Source organism: Bos javanicus, chromosome 18 (genome assembly GCF_032452875.1).
Source record: "Bos javanicus breed banteng chromosome 18, ARS-OSU_banteng_1.0, whole genome shotgun sequence".
Lineage (NCBI taxonomy): Eukaryota > Metazoa > Chordata > Mammalia > Artiodactyla > Bovidae > Bos > Bos javanicus.
Genome location: NC_083885.1, coordinates 40,245,867 through 40,270,017, shown reverse-complemented (window position 1 = coordinate 40,270,017; position 24,151 = coordinate 40,245,867). Strand labels below are relative to the sequence as shown.

The 24,151-nt window shown below is 45.9% G+C and overlaps 1 protein-coding gene across 1 annotated transcript in view; it reads right to left on the bottom strand.

Moving 5' to 3' along the window:
- The window catches only part of HYDIN (HYDIN axonemal central pair apparatus protein), a 465,600-nt gene that overhangs the window by 45,153 nt on the left and 396,296 nt on the right, over positions 1-24,151 (bottom strand). The window contains 16 exon segments of the mRNA XM_061387844.1: positions 2,279-2,396; positions 3,566-3,804; positions 4,314-4,482; positions 6,074-6,173; positions 7,613-7,712; positions 9,252-9,450; positions 10,071-10,243; positions 10,348-10,507; positions 13,246-13,365; positions 14,213-14,395; positions 14,626-14,846; positions 16,945-17,166; positions 19,142-19,677; positions 19,680-19,767; positions 21,646-21,808; positions 23,624-23,765. Coding sequence (XP_061243828.1) covers positions 2,279-2,396; positions 3,566-3,804; positions 4,314-4,482; positions 6,074-6,173; positions 7,613-7,712; positions 9,252-9,450; positions 10,071-10,243; positions 10,348-10,507; positions 13,246-13,365; positions 14,213-14,395; positions 14,626-14,846; positions 16,945-17,166; positions 19,142-19,677; positions 19,680-19,767; positions 21,646-21,808; positions 23,624-23,765 — 2,933 coding nt within the window.

The following is a 24,151-nucleotide window of genomic DNA, read 5'->3' as shown; positions in this document are numbered from 1 at the left end:
CCATGAGATGGTGTCAAGAAGGACTGGGTGGCGGGGTTGGGAGGCCCTCCCCATAAGCTCTCTCTGGGCTCCAGCTGTGCTCCTGGAGGCAGGGAGGGCCTGGGTGTGGTGGTGGGGGGGCAGTCCTTCAGGAACAGGCTCTGTCAGCGCTTCTTTCTATACATATTCCTTCTGAACAATCAAGGGTAAGTGGGGGTTTTAAGGAAATAGACATATTCCACATCAGAGATGAGATCAGTTGCTCAGTCGTGTCTGACTCTTTGCGACCCCATGAATTGCAGCACACCAGGCCTCCCTGTCCATCACCAACTCCCACATAGTATAACACTTATCCAGATGGGAAGCTCTGAGCAGAGGGGCAGGGCTTAAGAGTATCGACCTTTGAGTCAGATAGTCCTGGGTTTGAATCTCAGCCTTCAAACCCTCCTGGGTATTAACTGTTGGACCTTGGTCAAGTGACTTCTCTGAATCTTAGTTTTATCCAGAAAATGGAGCTAAAGCCTTTACCCTGAGACCACCGGAGGCTTCAATGAAAGAATGTGCAAGAAGCAGTTAACAAAGCAAGGGGCACAGAATCTGCTCAAAGCATGGGATGTTATCATGCACTCCTCTGGGTCTTAGGAGTTTTCTTCCTTTTTTGCCCTATTGTAATTGTGTTTTGAAGCATTTTTATGTTGGTTGCTTTACCATCTTTGTCATATAACTCTAACATTGTGGTCATCTCAGTGTTGGCATCTATTGCTTATCTATTTTCACTTAGTTTGAGATCTTCCAGGTTCTTGATATGCTGAGTGATTTTCAGTGGAAACCTGGACATTTTGGATATTATATTATGAGACTCTGGATCCTACTAACCTTCTCTTTGGGCTGGCTTTCTCTGACACCTCTTGGGTGGGGACAGTAGTCCAGATTCCACACTGGACTTCTTACTGCTGCCAGGCAAGGGTGGGAGTTCCCGTTCCCCACTAGTCTTAGACCAGTATCACCCTCGGGGCGGGGGTGGGGGAAGGGTAATATTGTCTCATTACTGTTCTGCAGATTCCACAGAGTAGCAGGTCCACTGTGGGGAGGGGAAGGGCAGCTCATTTCCACATGGTTGGAGTGGAAGTCAAGGCTTCCCAATTGGTGTATCTGTTGACAATGGCAGAGGTGGTGGTGGGTAATGAATGTCTGGCTCTCTGCTGAGTGTTCTTGGACACCACTTTGACCTCATTACAGCCTGAATTGAGTGGGAAGTCTAGGTTCCTTGTGGGTCTTTTCTTGAAATATGTGGTGTAGGACCACAGATTTCTCTGTCATGTTTGATTGTAACATTACAGCTCTTATTTGAACATTCCTGTCTGGCTAGACTACCCTTCTCCTGGTTCTTTGGCTAGTGAGAGCAGGCTTTTGGTCTGTGCTTGTTGATGTTTCTGGATTGCTGGCTCCCTCAGTACCAAATCTGAGAAGTATGAAGTAAAAAGAAATCTCAGGGAACTCATCACTGTGATGTCTATTGGGTCCCAAGAACCTTAGCTGGTGTGATGTTTTTTTCTCTGTTTCTCAGTCTTCTATGTTTGTTTTATACATAATGTTCATGGCTTTAGTTGTACTCATTTGTAAGAATAGGGAAAAATCATCTACTTCATAGTACCAGAAGTAAAAGTCTTCAAATCTCCTTTTATTTAAGTCGATCTGAATGGGCTTCTGTTTTGCATCAACAAATGATTATTTCTGGCTGTGCTGTGTCTTCGTTGCTTTGTGTGAGCTTTCTCAAGTTGCAGGGAGCAGGGGCTACTCTTTGTTGCAGCGTGCGGCTTTCTCGTTGCAGCGGCTGCTCCAGTTGCAGAGTACAGGCTCTGGGTGCACAGGCTTGGTAGTTGCAGCACACAAGCCCAGCAGTTGTGGCGCACAGGCCTAATTGCTCTGCGGCAGGTGGAATCTTCCTGTGGAATCTTCGGACCCTCGTCCCCTGCATCGGCAGGGGGATTCTTATCCACTGCACCACCAGCGAAGTCCAGCAAAAGATTCGTGATTAAAATACTTATGAAGAGTAGACACTAATTGTAAAGGAATGAGGAGCCAATGAAGGTTTTAAAGCAAAAGAGGATATCCAAATTAAGTCATAATTCCTTATTTTAATATGAAAGGGATAATTTCATTATAACTAGTTAATGTTCCTGCCACAGTAGGAGTGTTCAAAATTCAAATCCTGGTATCCTAGGGAGTTATCTGTTGGAAGAACTAGTTTGCAGGAGGCCTTACAGGGTTTCTGTTGAACAAAGAAAAGGGTGCTCACCTGGCTTGTGACATTCATGTCTTTCTGAACAGAGTCAGAGAACTTGGTTGTTTTGGAAGGTCCAGTCTTGTAGAAGCTCTCGCTTTCCCGGGATCTTGCATGTCTGACATGGGTGGCTCTGATTAAAGAAGTGGGAATGCACTCTCAGGGTGGGGCGATCATGAAATACCACCTACCTGCTTGCTTGCAAGGTCCCTTCTTCTTGGAAAGGAGGAAAGGGCCTTTCTTTGCCCAGAGGGCATCAGGGAGCATGGTCAGCTTATTTATTAACAGCCAAACTCATTTAACAAGTGTGAGAAAAGTATGCAGAAATTATGCACATTACATATGACTCATAAGGACATTAAAATTACTGCAAGTAAATAATAATTGTAAATGTTTGCCAAAATGGAAGAGGAGATCCACCAAAATATGAAATTATTACAAACAATGTAAAGCTGTGTGATTTAAAAAATTAATTAGAAAGTCAGTCTTAAATGACTATTGACAAAGTCAGTTCATTAGAAAGTCAAGACAAAGTGCCTGGGAATTGGCAAAAATAGTCCCTAATTTGTCAAAAAAAAAAGAATATGACAATCAGATCAAAGCCAAAAGCACTCAAAAACATGAACTGTTTCGGTTATTTGACTGACAACCACTTTGTGATAATTACAGTTCTTTGTTGGAACAATTATTAAGTTGGTTATAGCAATTGTCTTCATGGGGATAAGGTAAAGATAGTCCCAGGAAGGTGGAGGCCTCACCAGGCCTTCTCTAGTCCAATTTTCTAGGGTACTCTTTGCCACCCCCTCATCATGAAACATCATGATTTCTTTTGATTTAGCTTGCTGTTATAATCATCCCTTGATTTCTACAGAATGACAGACAGGAAGTGACTTACTGGTAAGCAATGTAGCACACTCAGAGCACCGAGGCAACAGACACAATCCCATGCAGAGGACTTTACATTCATTCAATTAAAATGTATCGCATATTGGACAGCAGTTGAAAAGCATGTGAAATTTGGAGTCAGAGATGTGGGTTCAGAACTGAGATTCACTGGTGATTATTTGATAATCTTGGATGTGCCATTTCTAAACCTTAGTAACCTCACCCACGAAGGGGGACTGGGTGGATGAGTTTCGATAAAATATATGAAAGCTCATGGGAGAATAATAGGTTTGGCAAAACGAATACAATATTGTAAAGTTTAAAAATAAAATAAAATTAAAACACACACACACACACACACACACAAAGCACCAATTAACCAGGGGATGTTTTGAGCTAAGTAAATACTTGTCTTACACTTTCTTCTGATGAAGGGGGCTGTCCCCTGTCAGCCTATACAGGGCATACTTGAAGTCGATCATGCCTTGATTTTCTATGGTGAAGAAGGCACTTTTACGAGTGCCATAGATCAAAGCCCCAAAGTTGATGATGGAGGAGGGGCTGATGTTGTACTTGGAGAACACCGCAGTCACAGAAAACTTAATCGGGATGCTGGCAATAATTTCACCTCCTTCTGAGATATTAGGCTCAATAATCTAGAAAGGGAAGACAGATTGGGAAGATGTCAGCTACCAGAATAACAGTTACCAGCATAGTTTCTATGGCTGTCTACTCCATTCCTTATTTTCTTCATTGACACGAAGCCACATTCTTTATTCTCTTTATATAACTGCATCGATAATACAAGCAAATGCTAACGTGAAACTTACTGTGTACCAGCTATGGGTCAACACGCACCAACCCTGCCTCCCATTTTCACTTCCCCCTTTTCTTTTGCACTGATGACTGAACTCAGCCTCCCTGTCTCTGGTCTGGTCTCTTCCAAAGACCAGGGGACACATTTCTTCTCTGGAGCTTCAATTTCTGATGACTCTGAACACCTCCCACCTGACCTATCTGTGCCTGTGATTCCCCAAGCCCTGGTGAATCCCTTCTGGTGGCCACAAAGTCAGCCCTGCCTTTCCTGCTTAGGGCATGGGTTAGACTACATAAGCTTCATTTTGGTACCTGCCACTGTGTGAGTCATCCCTTCAAGCTCTCTTACCTGACAGCGCAAAACTGGCTGGTTCTCAATTTTTACTTCCTTTTTTGCATGGAAGAGCACCTGGACATTTGTGGGCTTTTCTGTCATGGTCAGTGAGCCCTTCCTGGGTTGGACTGTGATCATGGAACTTATATTGGTTGCAGAAAGCCCTAAGGAGTCCACAGAAAAGCTGAGTGACAAGAAGAAAAAGTCAGTTTTAGTCATTATCTAAGGAGCTCAAGACACCAGAGATGAGACTCTAGACTGGTAAGTGCCTGCCACATCCCCAGCCCTGTTTAACCACTATGCCAGCAGTGTTCACTGTGCTCTGTATTCCGTGACCACTCCTTAGCCAGGATTGACCAGGCCAGGCACTGAGGCTTGAGGCAAAGATAGCCATCTCCAGCCCGTGGTTAAGAGATGTCCTTGAAGAAGAGCTCTAACAGGAACATGTGATATTGGATAAGGACCAAATCAATTCGTTTCTCCCTCTCCCTTCCTCTCTGTCTCCTTCTCTCTCTCTCTGTCTCCCTCCTTGCTCTAAGACTGAATGCAGTAGATATAGACAGAACAGTGATGCAGAAGCTGGGGGATCTAAGAAAGGACAGAAAGGCAGGGGCAGAAATCATGCAACCGAGGTATTCAGAAGCGCAGCCCTGGCCCAGTGCAGGTGAGAGGAGAGGCCACAGAGAAAAGCTTGGGGACTGGAGCTGGAGAAAGAAACCTAAGCCGAGGCAAGATGCGTGAAGTTGCCATAGGGACCCATGTCGTCCCCATGCTCACTCCAGGAGATCTGGCCCCTCACTGCAGCGTGCATGCTGCCTCAGCTGCCTCACCTCCCTGCACATCCTTTCAGTGAACCCTGATCACCTGCTCCAACTTGAGGGAGACTGTTCCATGCAGCCTAAAAGAGCAGGGGTAACACCTCTCATAATCTATAAAATAAAACTCACAATGCGCAAAATTCCATTTAGTGCTAATTCCAAAGTGACTGTGGCTTTCTTCTAGGTTTGTTTAGCATTTATTTTTATTAACTTATTTCATTTTCTAGTTCTAAGAAACAGCACTATTGAGGTGGGACCTCTCTAGTTTCAGCATTCTTTGAACTGAAAGAAACACTCATGAATATACGGAGTTCCTATTAAGTCTGTGTGGCGGGGGAAGTCCCTTTATCAACTTCAAATTCTTCTGGGCAAAGGACAACCTTCCATAACATCGACCAGTTGTGGGTGCTGGTGCTGCCTGAGGACCTCCTCCCTCCCTGCCCCAGAGCCACTTCTTCCTCCTTGAGGAGTCTTCTTTATTTAGAGGTTTTATTTTTAATCTAAAGAGCACAAGCTGGAGTTGTCTTCCACCAGGCTGTCATTTGGAATCTATAATATAATAGTTCTTAACATTAAGAAAGAAAAACAGACAATCCCTTCTTAACGTGAAATCTTACATAGACCATCAGCTTATGAAACAGACAGGAGCTGGAAGGTGGGCAGGATGGCTTGAGGCCAGGGCCCCCATCTCCAGTCTCTCTCTCAACCCCTAAGACCTCCCCCCACCCCAGTATCTCCTCCTCCAACCTCCCTGCTAGGCTCTTCCCCACGCCCAGGCCCCTGTGGCTCAACCTGCAGAGCAGCTGGGATTCCATTCATTTGAAGCTAAGAGAGGCTAACAGCAGAGATGGTTCTTAGAATTTCCTTCATCGACTTTTTAAAAAAACTCTCTCAGGCAACACTCCTCTCACCATGAGAGGATGTGGACGACCATATGCTGGATAAGTTTTAGGTTACCTGAACATGATCTCATATTTCCCACGGTTCTTCAGCTGCAGGGGCTGCTTCACCTCGTCCATGACCTTCACAATCCCCAAATCAAGGCCTCCTTCAGCTCCTGAAGAAGGCAGGGGCCAGGGTGGGAAGGGGTGAGTGAACATGGGAGCAAGGAGCAAGGGAACTTCCTATTGAAGTTCACATGGAAAATCCATGGTGACAATTTCAGAGAATCTGTTTTTTAAAAACATTGTGGCTAGAAAAACTTCTTGGAATTGAGTCTTAGCAAACAAACAACAGACACTTCTCCTGTACTCAGTTCAACCGGTGGCTCCCTCTAGCTTCCACCTTAGGACTGCTCTTCTGCCTTTCATGTCTCTCATTAGCTAAAACTCCCAGTGTTTAAAAAAAAATCTTTCGAATCACGTGTATAACGTAAAGAGTTGGGATATAATGCATAAATTCATATTGTTATACTTTGTATTACATCATAATCATTTCCCCATGTAACGAAAATCTCCCCATGTGGTATTAATGGCTGCACAATATACTATGATATGGCTATTTCATAATTTACAATATTATTCCTACAATAATAATATTCCATTACAGATAGACACTTAGGGTATTCCTAATCTTCCATTATTATAAATAATGCTGCATGTAAGACCAATGACATCAAGGCAAACATGTAGCTCTAACATTCTATGAGTCGTGCTGAGTAGGAGACCTATCAGAGAAAGGAGGGCCCTAACCTGGGTGTTGGGGCAGTGTGGTAGGCAGAATAAGGCCTGGCACCTCCCCCATCAAAGATGCCCATGTCCTAATACCCAGAACCTGTAAATATGCCAGTTTATGTGGCAAGGGGGGAATTAAGGTATTAGATGGAATCAAGATTGGCAATCATCTGTCTTTAAAATAAGGGAGAATTTCCTGGAGTCTCTGGAGGGACCCCAAGTAATCACAATGGTTCATAAAGGCAGAAGAGAGAGACGGAAGTGGGAGAACCAGAGAGATGGCAGAGTGAGAAGGACTGGACCCAACATTGCTGGCTTTGAAGAGGGAGGAAGGGGACCACGAGCTGAGGGATGTGTGTGCCTCCCAGAAGGTGGAAAAAGCAAGGAAATGGGTTGTCTCCCAAAGGCTCCAGAAGGGACAGTAGCCCTGCAATACTCTGATTTTAGCCAAGGGAGAGCCATTTTGGACTGCTGACCTACAGAACTGTAAGATAATAGATCTGTATTGTTTTAAGCCACAAAGTTCGTGGTAATTTGTTAGGGTGGTGACAGAAAAGCAACATAAACAGGCAGATAAGAACTCACTCTCAGATGACTGCTCAGAAAAGAACTCTTCAAATTTTAAAATTTGACCACCCATTATTGTCTCCAGTTGGAGAGATTAATATTTGTAGTAACACTGCTAACATCACTTGAGTTTGCCTGCTATTTACCTCAATTCCACCTTTCTCTCCAATAATCACTGGTCTTTCTCTACACAGGAAACACACTGCCCTAAAAGATGTGACCTCTAAACACTCTTTCTTTGGTGGGGTCAACAGACCTTTGGGGAAGGTGATGTCTAAGGCAACGTCATAGGACTCGGCGAAGATCAGGATGTTTTCAATCTGAACGACACCAACGAGGTTGTCTGCGTCCAAAACCTGTCAGGGTAAGAGACATTCTTTAGTGAGGGCAAGACCCGCAGGGTTCTTGGGAGTCGGAGACTAAAGAACCTGCAGGAGGGGATCATTTAGAAGGGGCTATGGTAAGAAACGTTTTTGCAATGTATTTAGTTTTTGTTTACTGAGCATTTGTGTAGGCTGAGTGTTCTTTATAACATCCTTTGAGGGAGGGCTGGTGCAGGCAATCAATAAAAGGTTGAGGAAGAGGGACTGCATTTTCCATCTTGTCTACTCACTGGGTTTCAATAATCTGTATCACTGGCACTACCTTACTGAAGTTTGGGTTGTTAAGTAAACACAGCAGGAAAGTCTTCTTTGAACTTTTAAGTCAAATAAACCTGAAGAGCATTTTTTCTGACAGTTGAAATGAAAATCTTTTATATTCTAAATTGCTTTAACTCATTTTATAAATCTGAACTGCTTTGTTCTTTATTTCTGATTCAACCTATGATAAAAGTGTCAGATTTTTCATATTAAATGAGTGCTTAATGTCTCTCTTTTGGAAATTTCAAATTAAAAAAAAAAAAAGGACATCACTACTATTAAAGCTGGAAAAGTTGAAAAAAATAAATAAAAGCAAGACTCCTAGCCTCCAGCTGACTTCTGTACCCTCTATTGTCCCTGATGGCGGTACCTCTCCTGATTGCTGTCCCCTCTGTGGTCATCCGTGATGGTGGCACCTCCCTCACTGTCCTGAGGAACATCTAAACTGGTGTCAATCTTTAGCTGGATCTGATTGTTGACTCTTGAGACTGACAACGGGGCAGTAAAGGGTCTGTGTTTCAAGGGGAAGAGCCACTGGGCAGTGGGTGTGGCTCCTTGAATCTGCCTGGAGACCACCTGCCTCTCTGCTGAAGCCCCAAGCTGGAAAGCTAAGTGGCCAGCTCCCCACGGCTGGTGTCTTATTAAGAGGCCAGGGGGGAAATCTGTAGCTGTCACCAAACTCAAGTTTTAATTCAGAGTTTCCATCTTTCCTTTCATCAAGCATTCTGCCAACGTTTCATGAAACAAATTGGATTGCTTGAGTTTACCTTCTTTCTTGTGATGCTCAGCCTCTGACAGAGAGGACAAGAAGGGCTGGCAGCAGGAGGGGAAGGTAAGACAAAGAACTTGGGTTGTCAGATCCAGAATTTATATAGTTCTTCTCTATTGACAGAGACCAAGTACCCAGAGCATCCTATTTCCTTTGCTACTCTACTGGATGGCAGGGGAAGGAGAGGGGGATTAAGTTTTGTAATTGGGGAAAATAAGGACAATTTAAGAGATACAGAAATCAAATAATGTTCACCAGAGTGCTTTTCAGAGTGACCAAAAAGCAAGGCATTTCCTCGTGTGGATGTTGAAGGAATATAACCTGGGAAGAGAAGCAGAGCAGGGCGTTGTGGGTTGTCAAACATAGATTAGACGGGAGCATGTAACATGGAGAATTGCCTTGGTGTGTCAGTGAGTTGGTAGTGTGAGTGTCAGTGAACCCAATGTGTACACATCTTGGTGACCTGAAGACATATGAAGCCTCACCTCCAACCGGATTGCCTTCTTGACATTGACAGGTTTGGAGGGCTGGAACTGCACCTGAAGGCTATACTCAGACTTGGCGGCTATGATCCCCTGCATGGTGGACACGGTGAAGTCTTCGCCCAGGTGCTCCAGGCTGGTGATCCTCCAGGCCAGGGGCAGGAGTGTGATGTTGCGGAGAAGAACTGCCTTAGAGTCTTTTCTGCAGAGACCAAAGGAAATTCTGTCAATTTCAAACAATTCTGACTTATTATGGCAAGTCAGAAAAAACACTTCTGGTTATTTCAATTCATACCAGTTTATTACTATTTATTGCAGGAAACGGGGCTTACCTGTGATGATCAGGGAATGCAGGATACATCAATCAATATACTCACCCAGCTGCCTCAGAAATAAACATTCCCTATTTAGAATAATATAATTTCCATGAATGATTGTGTAAGTTCTAGGTCTGGTCTAGTGTTTTCTGCTTGTCCTCTAAATTTCTAGAGCCAAGATTCTTAACCTTTTAGAGTAATGGACTGAAAATCTGAAAAAAGCTAGCCCTTCTGAAAAAAACACAAATATGCACACACTTTGGCAGTTGATCTTAGAGAAGTCCTTAAACAGCCTGCAGTCCATTCACTGAACCCAAGCTGACAACCTGTGAACTCAGAGGGTTACCACCCATCCTGATTTGCACAGGACCAGAAGTCTCCCGGAATGGAGGATTTTCAACACTAAAACCAGGCAGGTCCCAAGCAGATCAGGATGAGTCGGTCGCTTTAGAACTAAATGTTCTTTAAATTTCATTCCAGTCCTGGAATTATCTAGAACTCTGACCTGTGCAGCAAGAGCCGGTCAAAATGCAATTGTCTGGGATCCAGCTCCAATTCTGGGCGGACACCCTGGCAGCTTAACTTGAAGACAGCTGGCTCGGGGTTCTCCTTGATGCAGCAGACAATGCTGTCTTCAAAGACACCGACTGCAGTAGGGTAGGCCCATACATTTAGCATCTAATGCGAGAGTCAAAACAAAGAACATTTATATCCAGGATGCCAAGGCCTCAGACTTCAAAGGAAAGCCTTGCCCTGGTAGACTTGTTTCCACGTGACTGTACCTGCTTCTCATTGGGTTTCAGAATCATGTTGATGGGCTCCAGGAAGTAGGTGTTTGCTTTGATGTCATTCTGAAAACAGAAGTACACCTCCACGACCATTGGGGAGCTGTTCAGGATTGTCAGTGTCTCCATGTTGCCTGGGAACAAGGAGGACTTGTACCTGAAAGTGAACAGAAATTAGGGATGTGGCTGTGAGGACTGGCTGAGAATTCAGGTGGAAAAGCAGACTGTGGGGTGCAAGGCGATTTCAAAGGATAAAGTGGCTACACAGAGGCAGTGGAGGCTACGAACACAAACCTTATGGTGAAGACTTGCAGCTGTGACCTGACTGCTCCCCCCTCAAACTCACCCCAAACCTTGGTCTCATCTTTAAGATGGGATGATAAAAATTCTTAGGATTTCAAGTATCAAATGAAATATCAAGAGTATATTTGATACTCTTGATATCAAGATGGAGCACCTAATGCTCTGAGGACAGCTGCAGATAACAAATGCCCAATAAATGGCAGTTGTTACTACGGCAAAGATTTCTAACTAAGAATTCTGCAGCTCTATCCTTCCCAGTGCTTATGCTTCCAAGAGAGATGATCATTTGAGTGGCCTGTTATTTCATATCTTAGAGAAGACCTCATTTACCACCTTTTCCTATACTCGCACAGGATGCTACTATTTTGACACAGACGCATTTGACACTGCTCACTGCTCAGGGCTGTTTCTGTTCCCTAGTACTTTAGGGAGAGACCCGCTGAGTGAAGCACTGTAAGCACTGCAAACTGCCCAGTTAAAGGTGCCAAACAGAAAAGCAGCCAGAGAAGGCACAGGGAACATCAACGGACACACGCATCGCTGGAGGTGACAGCACAGGTCAGGAAAGCACGGCACCACTGTGCCCACAGACAGTCTGAAGAGCTCTGGACAGTCTGGACAGTCTGCAATGAAGGGAGGAAGGAGAAGGCATGGCAGAGATTAAGTCCGAGAGACAGAGCTTTCTCTGTGTAACTGCCAGAGAGGTGGTGGCCTTCATATCTCACTGTTAATTATCACCACCAAGCACTTTGCTAAAAGTTACATGTGTACTCTCTAGTTCGGTCTTTCCAAAACTGTGCAGTAGGGGCTATTATTTTCCTGTTCTGCACATGAGGATGTTGAGGCTCAGCAAGACTTAAAAGATAAATGATACTTATTTAGGGACCACTGTAATTGCCCTTCTGGATCACGGCTGTCTGGCCTCATACCCTACTTAATTCCAACGCTGCTCTGAACACAGGCCTCTCTGAACCGGCCATCATTTCCCTGAATCCCACCTCCGGCTGCTGATGGGTGCACATCACATCCATCAACCTGACTCCCACCCCTTCTCTTGTCTAAGCCTTTCTACTGGGTCTTAAGGATCCTCTCCATCAGCAGGTAACTCTCTTCAACTTCATTTTCTAGTCCAATATCTTAGGAAATAAACAGGAGATTATGAAGGGAATGGAGAACTAACGGCTCATTAATTTCACCAAGTAAGCATAGAAATAATCACTTGCCACTTATCACAATAAATGCTAGATGGAATTAAGACATGGTTGAGATCCTGGTTCTGTTTTTGGTCTCACCTTCCTGCCTATATAATAAGCAACTTATATATGACTAAAAAAAAAAAAAAAAACTTGTATCACTAAATATTTATGACCATTAACCTTAGCTGGACCCCCAGTTCTGCCAGTTAATTTTAATCTATTTCTATAATATTCTTCCTCTCCTACTTTGCACAAAACCCATTTCATACCTAGTCCATTTTCCCAACATTTTAAACTTCCTTCCTCTTGCCTCACTGTTAGGGATGACCTCACATCATTCACTATGGAGAAAATGGTTGCGTGGGAACCTCCTCACCATTCCAGCCAAACCTGTGACCCTATCTGCACCTGCAGCCATATCACCTTCCTCCGATGTGATGACGGTCCCTCTTCCTGGCAAAGCCAGCATCTCCACCTCTTGTGTTATTTCAGGGAGCTGCACCACTCACCGCCCTAACTTTCTCTGGAAACTCTAGCTTCTTCCTCCCTACTTCCCCCCTTGACATCTAAACATCATAAGAACAACAGTGAACGAACAGCCTTCCCCGCACTCCAGGTCTCCCTCCTGTCCTCAGCTGCCTCCATCTCCCTTTACAGTCAAGCTTTTATAAAGAACCACCTCCACACTCTGTCTCTATTCTCTCACCTCCCACTCACTCCTCAACTCACTGTACTTGGGTTTCATCCTCAGAAAGCCCTGAGAGGGTCCTATGCCTTCCATTTGTTAAGCCCCATGGACGTCGATGTCATTACCTTTCCACCCTCCCTGCCACAATCAACATGGATGGCCACGCCCTCTTCTCGTGGCTCCAGGACACCATGCTCCCCCGGTTTCCACCAGTAGCCCCTGCCCTCTTATCTCTTGTGAGTGGTAGAATTCTTTAGGGCTTCATCCATGGTCCTTCTCGCCTTACTGTGTACTCTCATTTAGGTGATCTCATCAGACCCATGGCATTTTTTTGTCTTGAAACATACTCTCCTCTGAGAACCAAAACCACATAGACTATGCCTTGCTTTCTGTGGCTTCTAGCTGTATCTCTCGAGCATCTCAAACTGAACACACACCCAAGTAAACTCTACATTCTACCCTTCCCCTACCCAAACTGGGTCTTCCTCTAGGCCACCCCATCTGGGAAAACAGTGTCCTCAATCACTTGAGAGCTTAGCAGAAACTTGGGGCACAAGAACACACTTCTCCTGATCTGTGGAGCAGGGCTGCCTGAGGCAATGTCATTAAGAGCTGGATCTACTATTAATACACAGGCACCCTGGCTTGTATTCCTCATGCATCCAACCCAGGGGTCTGAAATCTGCTTTGAAATAATGGAACACTTACTTATCTCTTGATTTCCCACAAAGCAGTGGTCCGAAATGAAACCTCTCCGTGCTCACAATATACTTCTTAAAGATGACCTCATTTGCCTTCATTTCCATCTTCCGCTGAGGGAATACCACCCTGAACACAGAGGAGGAAGAGGAGAGGAGAAGTGTCTGAATTGCCTCCACATGATGTATACAGGAACCCAACATTCCCTGTTCAGCAAAGGGTCCAGGAGTCTGGAGATGGAACAACTCTTAATTTGAGGACATTTCTGGAACGACTCTTAATTTGAGGACATTTATGGAACCAACCCTGAGGGAAGACAGTACAGTTTGAATCTGAGAAAAAAATATTCCCAGTAGTGTCTTTCATAATGGGGCTGATGATGAAACTGAGCTGGACTTCCTGTTCTAGTGTGCCTAGCTAGAGAAAGTCCTGAGAAACCCTAAGGAAATCTAGTTCGGGTGGATCTTAACCAGCTTCTGAGTTCCCTGTCTGACGTGGCCCCTTGGTGAGAATTGCAAAAAAAAAAAAAAAAAAAACTCCTCTAGGTGTACAAGCTATAAAAAGTCCCCTGGCTTGCTCAAGCCAGGGGCCTTTATGTGGTGCATAAGGGGCCCAGTGTTTGGTACTCAGGAAAAAAATCTGCCTGTGGAGATACCCACATATACTGAGGTTACAGGATAAAAGTCCTACAGCAAATATAAAATCTGTTTATATATGCTTAATAGTTAAATAAACAAACTAACTTCACACAGGAAGATATCCCCTTGCCCTTCACATCTGCTAGCATTCTATTTTAGCCACATGGTACCATGTCATTTCTGTGACTCAGTGTCCATGGCTCTGGAGCCCAGTATAAGAGGGCCTGGGATGCTGCCCTGGTTCCACATTTCTATTAAGACACATTTTGTTCAAAGTCCCATGGGGGAAAACAAAAATGTATCTGCCAATCTTTTCTTTAAGAACAAAATACACTTACTTTGGGTCTTGGCAAATGTATGGGTAAGTGCAGACACCTCGGCAGTAAAGCTGGTACTGGCGGTGAGTTCCAAGGATCTCAAAGTTAAATGTTTGGTCAAAAATCCCAAGATCGTTGGAACAGAAGTGTAGGCGCAATGTCACCTCACCGTTGGCAGGCACGATCCACCGGAAATGATTCAGCCTGAAAATGACCACACATGCTTTTACTGTGAGGATGCTTCCTTTGGGCCAAGAGAAGACAGGACTGTTGCCTGGGAGAAGTCCGGTCCTGCTGCAGTTAGGCATGGCGATCCTTGACCGCCATGGAGGTCCTTAACAGTCAGGACAACCTGGTTCCCATCTGAGGCTGTGACAGCCACACCCTCATTTGGAGCTTCGGCCTTCCCCTCCCTGGGTGGCTCCGAGGCCCACCTGGTGAATTTCTCCTGGGAATGCTGCCCAGATAAGTTGTTCTGCTCTACGTCTGACAGCGGAGCAATGGTTCCGGAAGTTCCTGCAGAAAGGCCCTTCCTGTTGAAGGCCATTCGACGTTTCTCCTTCTGAGTCTCACGTGGCTGATCCGTTTTTTCTTTCTCTTTTTCTTTCGTTTTCTGTTTGCTCCCTTTAGATGAGGTGATTTGCTCCTCCTGGGTCTTAAATTGAAAATGAGTACAGGGTCTTAAACATTCATCCTACGACCACAGAAGCAGGAGACAGGAATGCCCATGACACTGCCTGCGGTTTGGAGTGACCTTTCTGCCTGCAGTCTGGGGTGACCTCACCAGGTTCAAGATGCTGGCGACTGCTGAGAATGGCAGGGCCCAGACTATGACACTACTGTAGGATAGAAGTGTGGAGACGAGTCTAGAGCTTTCCCTGGTACCCAATTCCCTGAAGGGAGGCCAAAGCTCCAGAGAAAGCTGGAAGCTGGTCTGGAGTGTGTTCCCATACTGCATTTTGTTGTTGTGCTTCTGTAGTATTTTTTTTAAATCAATATTTCTCATTCCCTCCCAATCACACTGATTTTTTTTCATAGACCAAATCTGTATCATGACAGAATATTCCATAGTCTGCAAATCTTTTGACTGTTCTCAGAGTGTCCCTTAAAACTTACTTATTTCCTGTATTTTATGTAAGTTGAAAAAAAGATTTAAAAACTTGATTAGATTCAGAGAGGATGCTGTGCGCATCATACTCTGTCACACTGGGGGACAAATGATGTCAGGTTGACTCACGATTACAGACGCAAAGGGTATCTGTGTGGCTGCAGTGATGCTCGCAGATCTTGGCCATGGCAAAGCGGACTTCCCTCTCTGCAGCCAGCCAGCCACCCATGGGACGACGCTCTGGCTCAGAGTGAGTGTCTTGTTCTCCAGAAAACCAGCACTCCAGGAATCCCCTGGCACTCCTTAATCAAGGACTCCTACGTCATTGGGGATATCAGAACAGTGCCTTTCTAATTCTACCATTCTTTCTATAATTTCAGCTGTCATTCTCCTAGAAAGAAGAGCTTTCCTTCATGTACTGGAGATGAGCCTGAGTTCCTTCTAAAACTGTAAGTTAAAGAAAGCTAAACTCTTTCCCCTTAAGGTTCAATTTTCAGAAAAGAGGTTGGTGTAATAGTCACCTCTGATGGTGGCAATATTTTCTTTTTTACCTTTTTATTGGACTCTGCCCAAGTAAGGCCTGCTCACCAGTGCTGAGACCTGATGTTGATTGTCTATTTACTTACCAAACTAAAGTTTGGGGCTCTCTGTTACCTAATTGAGGTGTAAGCAGGGCCTATAGATAACTTTATTTGCTGCTGATTTTGTTTATTGCTAACATGCATGGTTTATAGGAAGAAAGCTAGGAGGCAATTCAAATTTTGGCCCCCATACTCCTCTTTGGCCACCTTATGTGAAGAACCAACTCATTGGAAAAGATCCTGGTGCTGGGAAAGATTGAAGGTGGGAAGAGAAGGGGACGACAGAGGGTGAGATGGTCGGATGGCATCACCAATGCTACGGACATGAGTTTGAGTAGGCTCTGGGAGTAGGTGATGGACAGGGAAGCCTGGCGTGCTGCAGTCCATGTGGTCACAAAGAGATGGACATGACTAAGTGACTGAACTGAACTATTCCTCTGGGAACAGAAAGCCCCTCTATAATTTTTAATATCCATGCATTCTTCATATTACTAGTCAAATCTATTTTTCTTTTTTTATTTATTCCATTAACTGTATATGTAAAAATCAATTTTATACTTTTACATGATTTCATTTTGATCACTTATCTTTTTAATCTAGGTGGAATTACTTTTACTGCACTGTGTCAGGCAAGAAGATAAAAAGCAACTTTATCCAAAATATCCAATCTTCCCCATATAATTTCTTAATAGTCTTTTCTTTCTCTAATGATGTGTGTTTCCTTGTGTCTGTTGACTCTTGTATTCTTCTGCACTGTGTGAATTACCTTAGCTTCACAATACATTCTGCTACCTTTTTAAAAGAGCTTGTTTCACACTTTTTTTTTTTTTTTTGTAAATGGGCTTCAGAGCGAATCAACAAGTGTCATTTTTAGTCTCTTCTTGGGGGCATAGGAAGAGTCAGACCCAGGGAAGGTGCAGCTTAGGGAGGCTCAGGTGGAATCCCAAGTGAGTGGAGGCAAATACCCCAGTGAGCCTGACATCAACCCCGGGCTCAATTTTTGGCCACATGGAGGGCCCATGTGAAGTCTTGCCAAGGTCAGGAGGATAAGTTTCTCCATTTACCTTTGAGGAGCCTGGGGTGGTTGAAAGCTCTGTTTCTGCTTCCACTTCTCTTTTCTCCTCTATCAGGGAGAAGTCTTCAGAGGGTGGAGTTATAAACACGAAATGCTTCAGGATTTCTGTCATGGCCAAAGGCTGTCGCTTCACAGGGTAGGAGATGATTGAGTATAAAGCAGGTGGTGGGATAGGTGGTCCAGAGGAACCCAGGCCCAAGATGTCTAGGATCTAAAGAAAAATATCAAGATGAATTTCTGGTGTAGAGGGCAGGCTACCCCTAACAGCCTCCCTGAAAGAGCACAGGATGGTGAGACCCTCCCTCCTTTCTCTCAACTTTCTCAGGAGACGCCCTGATATAGGCATGTGTCAGGGATGGTGTATAATGGGCCTCTGACACAGCTCTGTAGGTCTTTCCAGACCCCACACCTCCAGACTCAGCTGGGGCTCTTGCTATGGGCTTCAGGCTCCCTCTCTTATCATAACCTTTGTCACTTTATTATGATTGCTTGGTGGTCTATCTCTGCAACTGGACTGTAAAGTTCATTAGGACTGGAACTAGGGTGATATAGCACATGGCCTAGCACACAGCTGAGACGCAAACCTCTGTTTAAAGAGACCATCTCTTAATATTCTGATGTCTATAGTATAGAGCTGTTTCATTTATTTTCAGATCCCCTGTTAACATTTCTTCTACCTTTAAGTGTTCTTTCTTTTCAAAGGTAAAAGAGAGTTAGGGCTAGAGCAGGTCATATACAGCAAAGAAAAAAAAAAGTGCATCAAAGTTCTGGGAATGGGGTGAAAGATGGGAATGAAGAGAGAAGTCAAAAAAGAAACTTGAGAGAGTCAACTTATTCCTGTAGCATTCCCCATTCTACTCTGATATATAATGAATGAGAGCCATCCAGAGCAGATGGCTTCAAAATCTGGTAGCAATTTTCTCCTCAGCTTGTAAAACCCTCAGAAAAAGGATGCTATCCCTTGATTAATTGTTGTCATCACAACCATGAGGCCACCTGAGTGGACCAACAGGCTATTAGTTCGAGGAAGTAACTATCTTCATGTAATCCTGTGTTGCTAATTCTCTTGGTCAGAAAGTTGAAGACACTTCCTGACTAACATGTAGCTAGAGTTAACTCCCAGGATTCAGAATATCTGTGAGGAAAGGGATGAATAATTTGCATCCCCTATTAAGTTAATAGAGGCAGGAAGTTCTTTAAACAAGTCTAACTCGTGGTTCCTCTCAGGCTCTGCTCTCTACTTCTAAGGTTGCATCTCAGTTCAGTTCAGTTCAGTCGCTCAGTTGTGGCCGACCCCATGAATTGCAGCATGCCAGGCCTCCCTGTCCATCACCAACTCCCGGAGTTCACTCAAACTCACATCCATCGAGTCAGTGATGCCATCCAGCCATCTCCTCCTCTGTCGTCCCCTTCTCCTCCTGCCCCCAATCCCTCCCAGCATCAGAGTCTTTTCCAATGAGTCAGCTCTTCGCATGAGGTGGCCAAAGTACTGGAAGGTTGCGTCTAGTTTCTGATAAATACTAAACTAAACCAGTGGGTAGACTGAGGCCCCCTTGTTCAAATCTGGCTTGCTGCCTGCTTTTGTGAATCAAGCTGTATCTGAACAGAGTCATCTCCAGTCATATCCATTATTGGGGGTGGGTGTTCGGGACAGAGACTATATGACCTGTAGCCGCAAATATTTGTTTTTTGGTGTTTCACCGATAAAGTTTGTCATGGGATGAAAGGTTATAATAACCATTCCCTCCAAATCACTGCCAAAGGGGTTTCTGAATATGATGCTTTTGTTTCTAGGAACAAGAAGCCATCTGGTCGTATAATTTCTGTCATGGTGGGAAGCTTATGGGAAAGAAATTTTAGAATAGTTGAGCCATTTGCATAACCCCCGAAGTGTACCTGCCTTGCCAACCCATAACACAGTATTGTCAATACTAAAATTAACTTTATGAGTGGCTTTTTATAAGGTTAGATGGAATAGTTTAGATCTGTGGAACTTCCTATGGATACTTCATCACATAGAAAAAGGTCCTTTTAGCCATTTTTGTTTTATATACAAAGGGATATCAGAGATGAATGGAATTAAGGGGATCTGGATTTTGTGTTAAAAGCACATTTACAAGGACTAGCTCTGTACGTCTGCCTGGCTACCTGACCGTTACATCTCTGTCTTGGAGGAAAGTCTGTACCTGTTCCCCTTTAGGAAGCCTCTCATTTTCCAGAGCCTGCTTCCAGCTCGAGCCTTCGGAGTCAGGCGTCTGGATGTTTATGAACGGCACACCCAGATCCTTCTTCCCTTCGTGGTCCTCCTCCTCGCCCTCGCCTCCGTCGCTGCGCTCCTCCTGGGCGCGGAGCTTCTCCAGCCGCTCCCTCTCGGCCCTCTCCCGCTCCAGGCGCTCCCTCTCGGCTCGCTCCTTCTCCGCGCGCTCCCGCTCCCGGTCCTTGCGGCCTCGGCGTCCACCGGAGGGAACCTGGCGCTGGTCGGCCCCATCCTCATGGCTCATGTCCTCAGCACCGATGTGATGCAGCAGAACTCCTTGCTTCCGGTCCCAGTACGTGAGGATGTTCTGGATGTCCTTCAGGGTCAGCTCGAAGGTCTTAAACTTCTGGGCCACGTTCTTGTCAGTGTCCTTCGGAAGGTCCCCCTCACTGTCTTCTTGCTCCTGGACAAGAGGAAACCAAAGCGTGTTGATATCTGACAAGAGGTTCCTCCTCCTCTTATCCATTCTTCCTTCTCCACAGCTACCTGCTCTCTGACGGACACTTTTCTTTCTACTGCATCAATCTTCACCTCTAGTTTGGAAAAAGTAAGAATCTAGAAGGCAAAAACACATAAAACATTCTTAAAACAGTTCTTTCGGGGAGAGCAAATTGCAAAAGAAGGAGAAAGAGGGCACTGTGCTTTGTAAGATGGCCTCATAGGATTCCAGCCCCTCATATACACGCCAGGGCTGTGCCCATGGATTGTGTGGGGGCCTTTCTCAGAAGATTCACTCTGTGGTCCTTCCTTGTCTTGGAGCTGGCTGGGGCCGGGCTTTATGCATAGCAGCTGTAATGTTCACTCCTGGCTGACAGCTGCTGTTCTGAAGGATCAACAGGAAAAGATGCTCAAGACGAGCCTTTCCTCTGGAGAGGCCACTGAGTCTAGTGGTCCAAACCTGGTCTCACAATTGTTAGCTGTGTGACCATGGGTGAGCAAGCCACATCTTTGGCCCACCTGTATTGTGTTGACAGTAATATTAATAACTACCCCAGAGGACCACTGAAAGTTAAATGTGTGAGTGCATGTAAAAAGTTTATAACAGTGTCTGTCACAGAGTAAAAGGTCTCATAGTGCCAAGTTATTAAAATTATACAGATTATATATACAGATTAATCAGTGCTGCTGGGGACAGACAGGGTTTCAGAATCTGGCTACACTCCAGCCTCTTAAACAAACCTGTATTTTAGCTAATGAACCTTGCAGAGAGAAACCAACCTTATTCTTTTTCTTACTGCTTTGTGGGTTCTGATTGTCTCCCCTCCTGATGAAACCCTCCAGGAGGCTTCACAGGTCTGGGGGTTCTTCTTTGATGACATACAGTCCAGTTCAGCCCAGTGACATTCTTCTCTTGCCTAAGCTCAGGTGTGGAGGCATGAGAGGCCCAGGCTGGTTATCCCCTCTCTGCACTGCATCAGCTCCCCGCTAAATGTCCGTCTCTACAGCCTGGAGAGAGCTGACACAACAGTACTGGCAACGCTGTCTCCTGGAGTGGTGGATCGCCTTATTTGTGTGGGTGAGGGGAGGGCGGGGTGCCTGCTGTATGTTCCCATCTACAGAGTTCTGCCTAGATATCCTGTTCCAAGTGGAAGTGGACTGAGTGTGGAAGAAGCGCCTACTGAGGGGAGGACTTGCATTTGGAAACTTGCGGGAGCCTGTTTCTTATCCTTGTTTTGGTGCCTAAGTTTTAAGTGCTCAGACATGCTCCTTCCTGAGCTCTACCTGATGCGGACTCCTGGACACTGATTCCTCTGCTCTTCCATCTGCCTTCTGGGACCAGTCTGCACCTTGTCTGGGAGTCTGGCTTTAGTTTGACTCTCAGAACTCTCGGGGCTGGAGTGGCCACTGTGCACCCCAGCTAGCACAACCCTCAGCCACTAGCGCCACCCTGGAAGTTGTTCTGGCCAGTCTGCACCAAGCCCGGGTACTGGGTATCACAGTGGGCAGAGACGTGATAGGCAGACTGATACTCACAAGGACAGCTTATGCTGGAGCATCTCCCTTGACTGCGGTCAAGGATCAGCTCCTGGTTGAACAAACTGACTTGGTGGCTCACTGCAAACAGCTCTTCACCACCAGTCTATTTAAAACCATCCAGGGGGCTGCAGGAGACAGCAGAAGGAGCCAGATCTGTGCACACACACAACTGTTACAGCTCGTCCTGTTAAATTCTGGATGGGGTTCACATCTCTGAACCTCTGAGGAAGGACAGGATGTAACAGGACAGGATTATGGGAAGCACAAGAAAGCACGGGACACACAGTCAGTGCTCAGAAAATGCTGATCCCTCTCCTCCTGCCTTTTGCTCCACCAAGAGTCTACACAGTCCTAGGCCAGCTTTCTGGAGGGGAGAAGTGCTGGGCTGATATGCTAGCTGTGGTGGTGGGCCACTCTGCACCTGCCTGCCGCTGAGGGGCCAGGGAGGGTTGCTACCTGCCGGCTTGGTATCTGAGATTTCTTCGTGGACGGCTCCTCCTTTACGGGTCCCTGCTTTGGCTTTTTATTCTTCCGTTTTAGCTCATCTTCTTCCTTCTGTCGCTCAAGTTCCTGCTGTAGCTTCTTTTCCTGCATCTCCTTTGCCAGTCTCTCTAGCTCCCTTCATTAAGTCAGGCAGAGAAGAAAAGAGTTCAGAGGGGCCTGCCCGAGCCCCTCCCCTGCTGCAATCACCTGGTGGGGGAACGTGGCGCGGAGCTTTCTTCAGCACAAAAACCAGGAAAGAACAAAAGAAAGCTGGATATTATAGGAAGGAAGGAAGATGGAAGGGAAGAGAAGAAAAGAAGGGAAGAAAGGAGGAAAGGATGGCTCACATCTACCTTTGAATAGTCATTTAGTAAAACTGATAACTGAAGCTCAACTAAGAGGAATTCTCAACTGATCTCTAATTCTATTTCAATCTCGTTTCACAGGAGAGTGAGGCAAGGGCTGTAAACAAGCTGGATGTTATCACCCTTAAAAACCAACTTTCAAAGACTGTTCTGATATCAGTACAGATGAGGCCCAGCTTTCTACACTCATGTCTGAGGCGTAGACAAGAAGAAATGATGTTTTTCACAGCGGTCCCCACTGTGGCCCACTTGGAGCCATGGAGCTAGAGCTGAAGGCCACGTTCCTCTCCTTCTCGCCCTTTCTTTCCTTTCCAGCTATGGATTCAGCCGTGTCTGCCCTGCTGCTAATGGCAGAGAGGGCACCAAGCCTGGGCACCATGTATAAACAAAGAGTGGAGGGGATGGCATTTCTGAAGATACGGAATCCATTTATTTTTATCTCTGGGAATCCCTGGTTGTTCCTGGCTGCTGTGGCTCTCTGCTCATTGAAGTTGACTCATCATTACTTCATCACTTCGTGTGTGTGCGCGTTACAAACAAGTCACTGCTGAGCTCTAAGAATCAGATTTGGATTTTCTAAGTCCACTGTGAGATGAAGGCCTGAAAGTAAATGACCTGAATGAGAAAAAAAAAAGCGATTTTTTTGGAATCCCAAAGCTGGGATTCCTGAGGCCCAGGCATGTTTACAGTAGACCATGCATGAGATGTGGGTATATATATATATACTGATACTGTAGAGTACATAAAAGCTCTTTGGGGGCCAGTGGGAGGAGTCTGGAGGTAGGGGGAGAGGAGAAAAGGGGATTAAATTATAGGTAGCATCTTGCCCCCCACCACCAGTGTTTGGAATCTTAGGGAGGGGTAGGCAGTAGACCCTCCTCCCTCCCTTGGCATGTCTGAAGATCTGAGGACAGGACACTGCCCACCTGTATTGGAGACAGCGTGAAATCATGGACCATGTCTCGTGGGTGGTATGGAGGGGATTCAGTCAGTCCCGTGTGGTCCCCAGGGATGGGCACAGAAGGTGGCTGAGAGCACTGGCCTGGGAGCCTGCCCAGGGTCTCTGCTGAACTGCCCAGGCTAAGGAGCAAGTGGGAGTGGCAGTCAGACCTCGGGATGGATGGCACCACCAAAGGCCAAGATGCTGGCCAGGAAAGGAGGAGAAATGGCTAAGTTATGGAGGGCAACCACCATGCCCACGTCACAAGAGTGGCCCCCTGGGTCACCATCTCTGGACACCTGAGCACAGAGGCTGATGAGCCGCAGCTCTCAGGAAAGCCAGCAGGAGATTAGGGGCCAGAAGCCCCTCCTCTTTTTACACTACAGCCTCTAGCCCTGGGTCCCACAGGTCCCCCAGAAAGAAGGAAGGACAGGAGAATGGAGACGTGGGAAGGCTGCAGCAACCAGCACCCTGGTTGTGCAAGATACCTGTTTCTGCTCTCAGCAAGTCATCCTCCCAGGTCTCCTGCGGCCATTGCTGCCTCCTCCCCGGCCCCGGTGACCCTAGTCTTCAGGATGGGCTGTGTGCCTGATGGAAACTGCTCCCAGTGGCAGTGCTTCCCTTCTGACCAGCCCCGGACACTGACCTCCTCTTCCTCTCCCGCAGGGCTTGTTGAACCTCTCGGTTGAAGGTTATTTTCTCCTCCTCTGTCAAGGCATCATATTCTTCCTCATCCATGCTTTGGAGGCGCTCCTTCTCTCTCTTCTGCGCTTCTCTGCGTTTGTGCTCTGTGGGGAACAAACAGGAGGGTGGGAAAAACTCACTCACCACGTTTGGCTGTGGGGACCCCAGTGGTTTAGCTCTTGCCTAAGCAGGCTGTGGTGCGTGTGTGACAGCGAGAGACAGCGGGTACCACAGGCGGCCTCCTAATCTCTGCTGGGCTTTCCTGCATTCATACAGTTCCCACAATGTTTTCCACCTGTGGTGGGCTGAACAGAGGCCCCAAAGAGATCCACGTGCTAATGCCCAGAACCTGTGAATATGTCACATTACATGGCAGAAAGAACTTTGCAAATGTAATTAAATTAAGGATCTTGAGTTGGCGTGATTACCCTGGATTATCTGAGTGGGCCCAATATAATCACAGAGGTCCAGCAGAGGCAGGCAGGAGGGT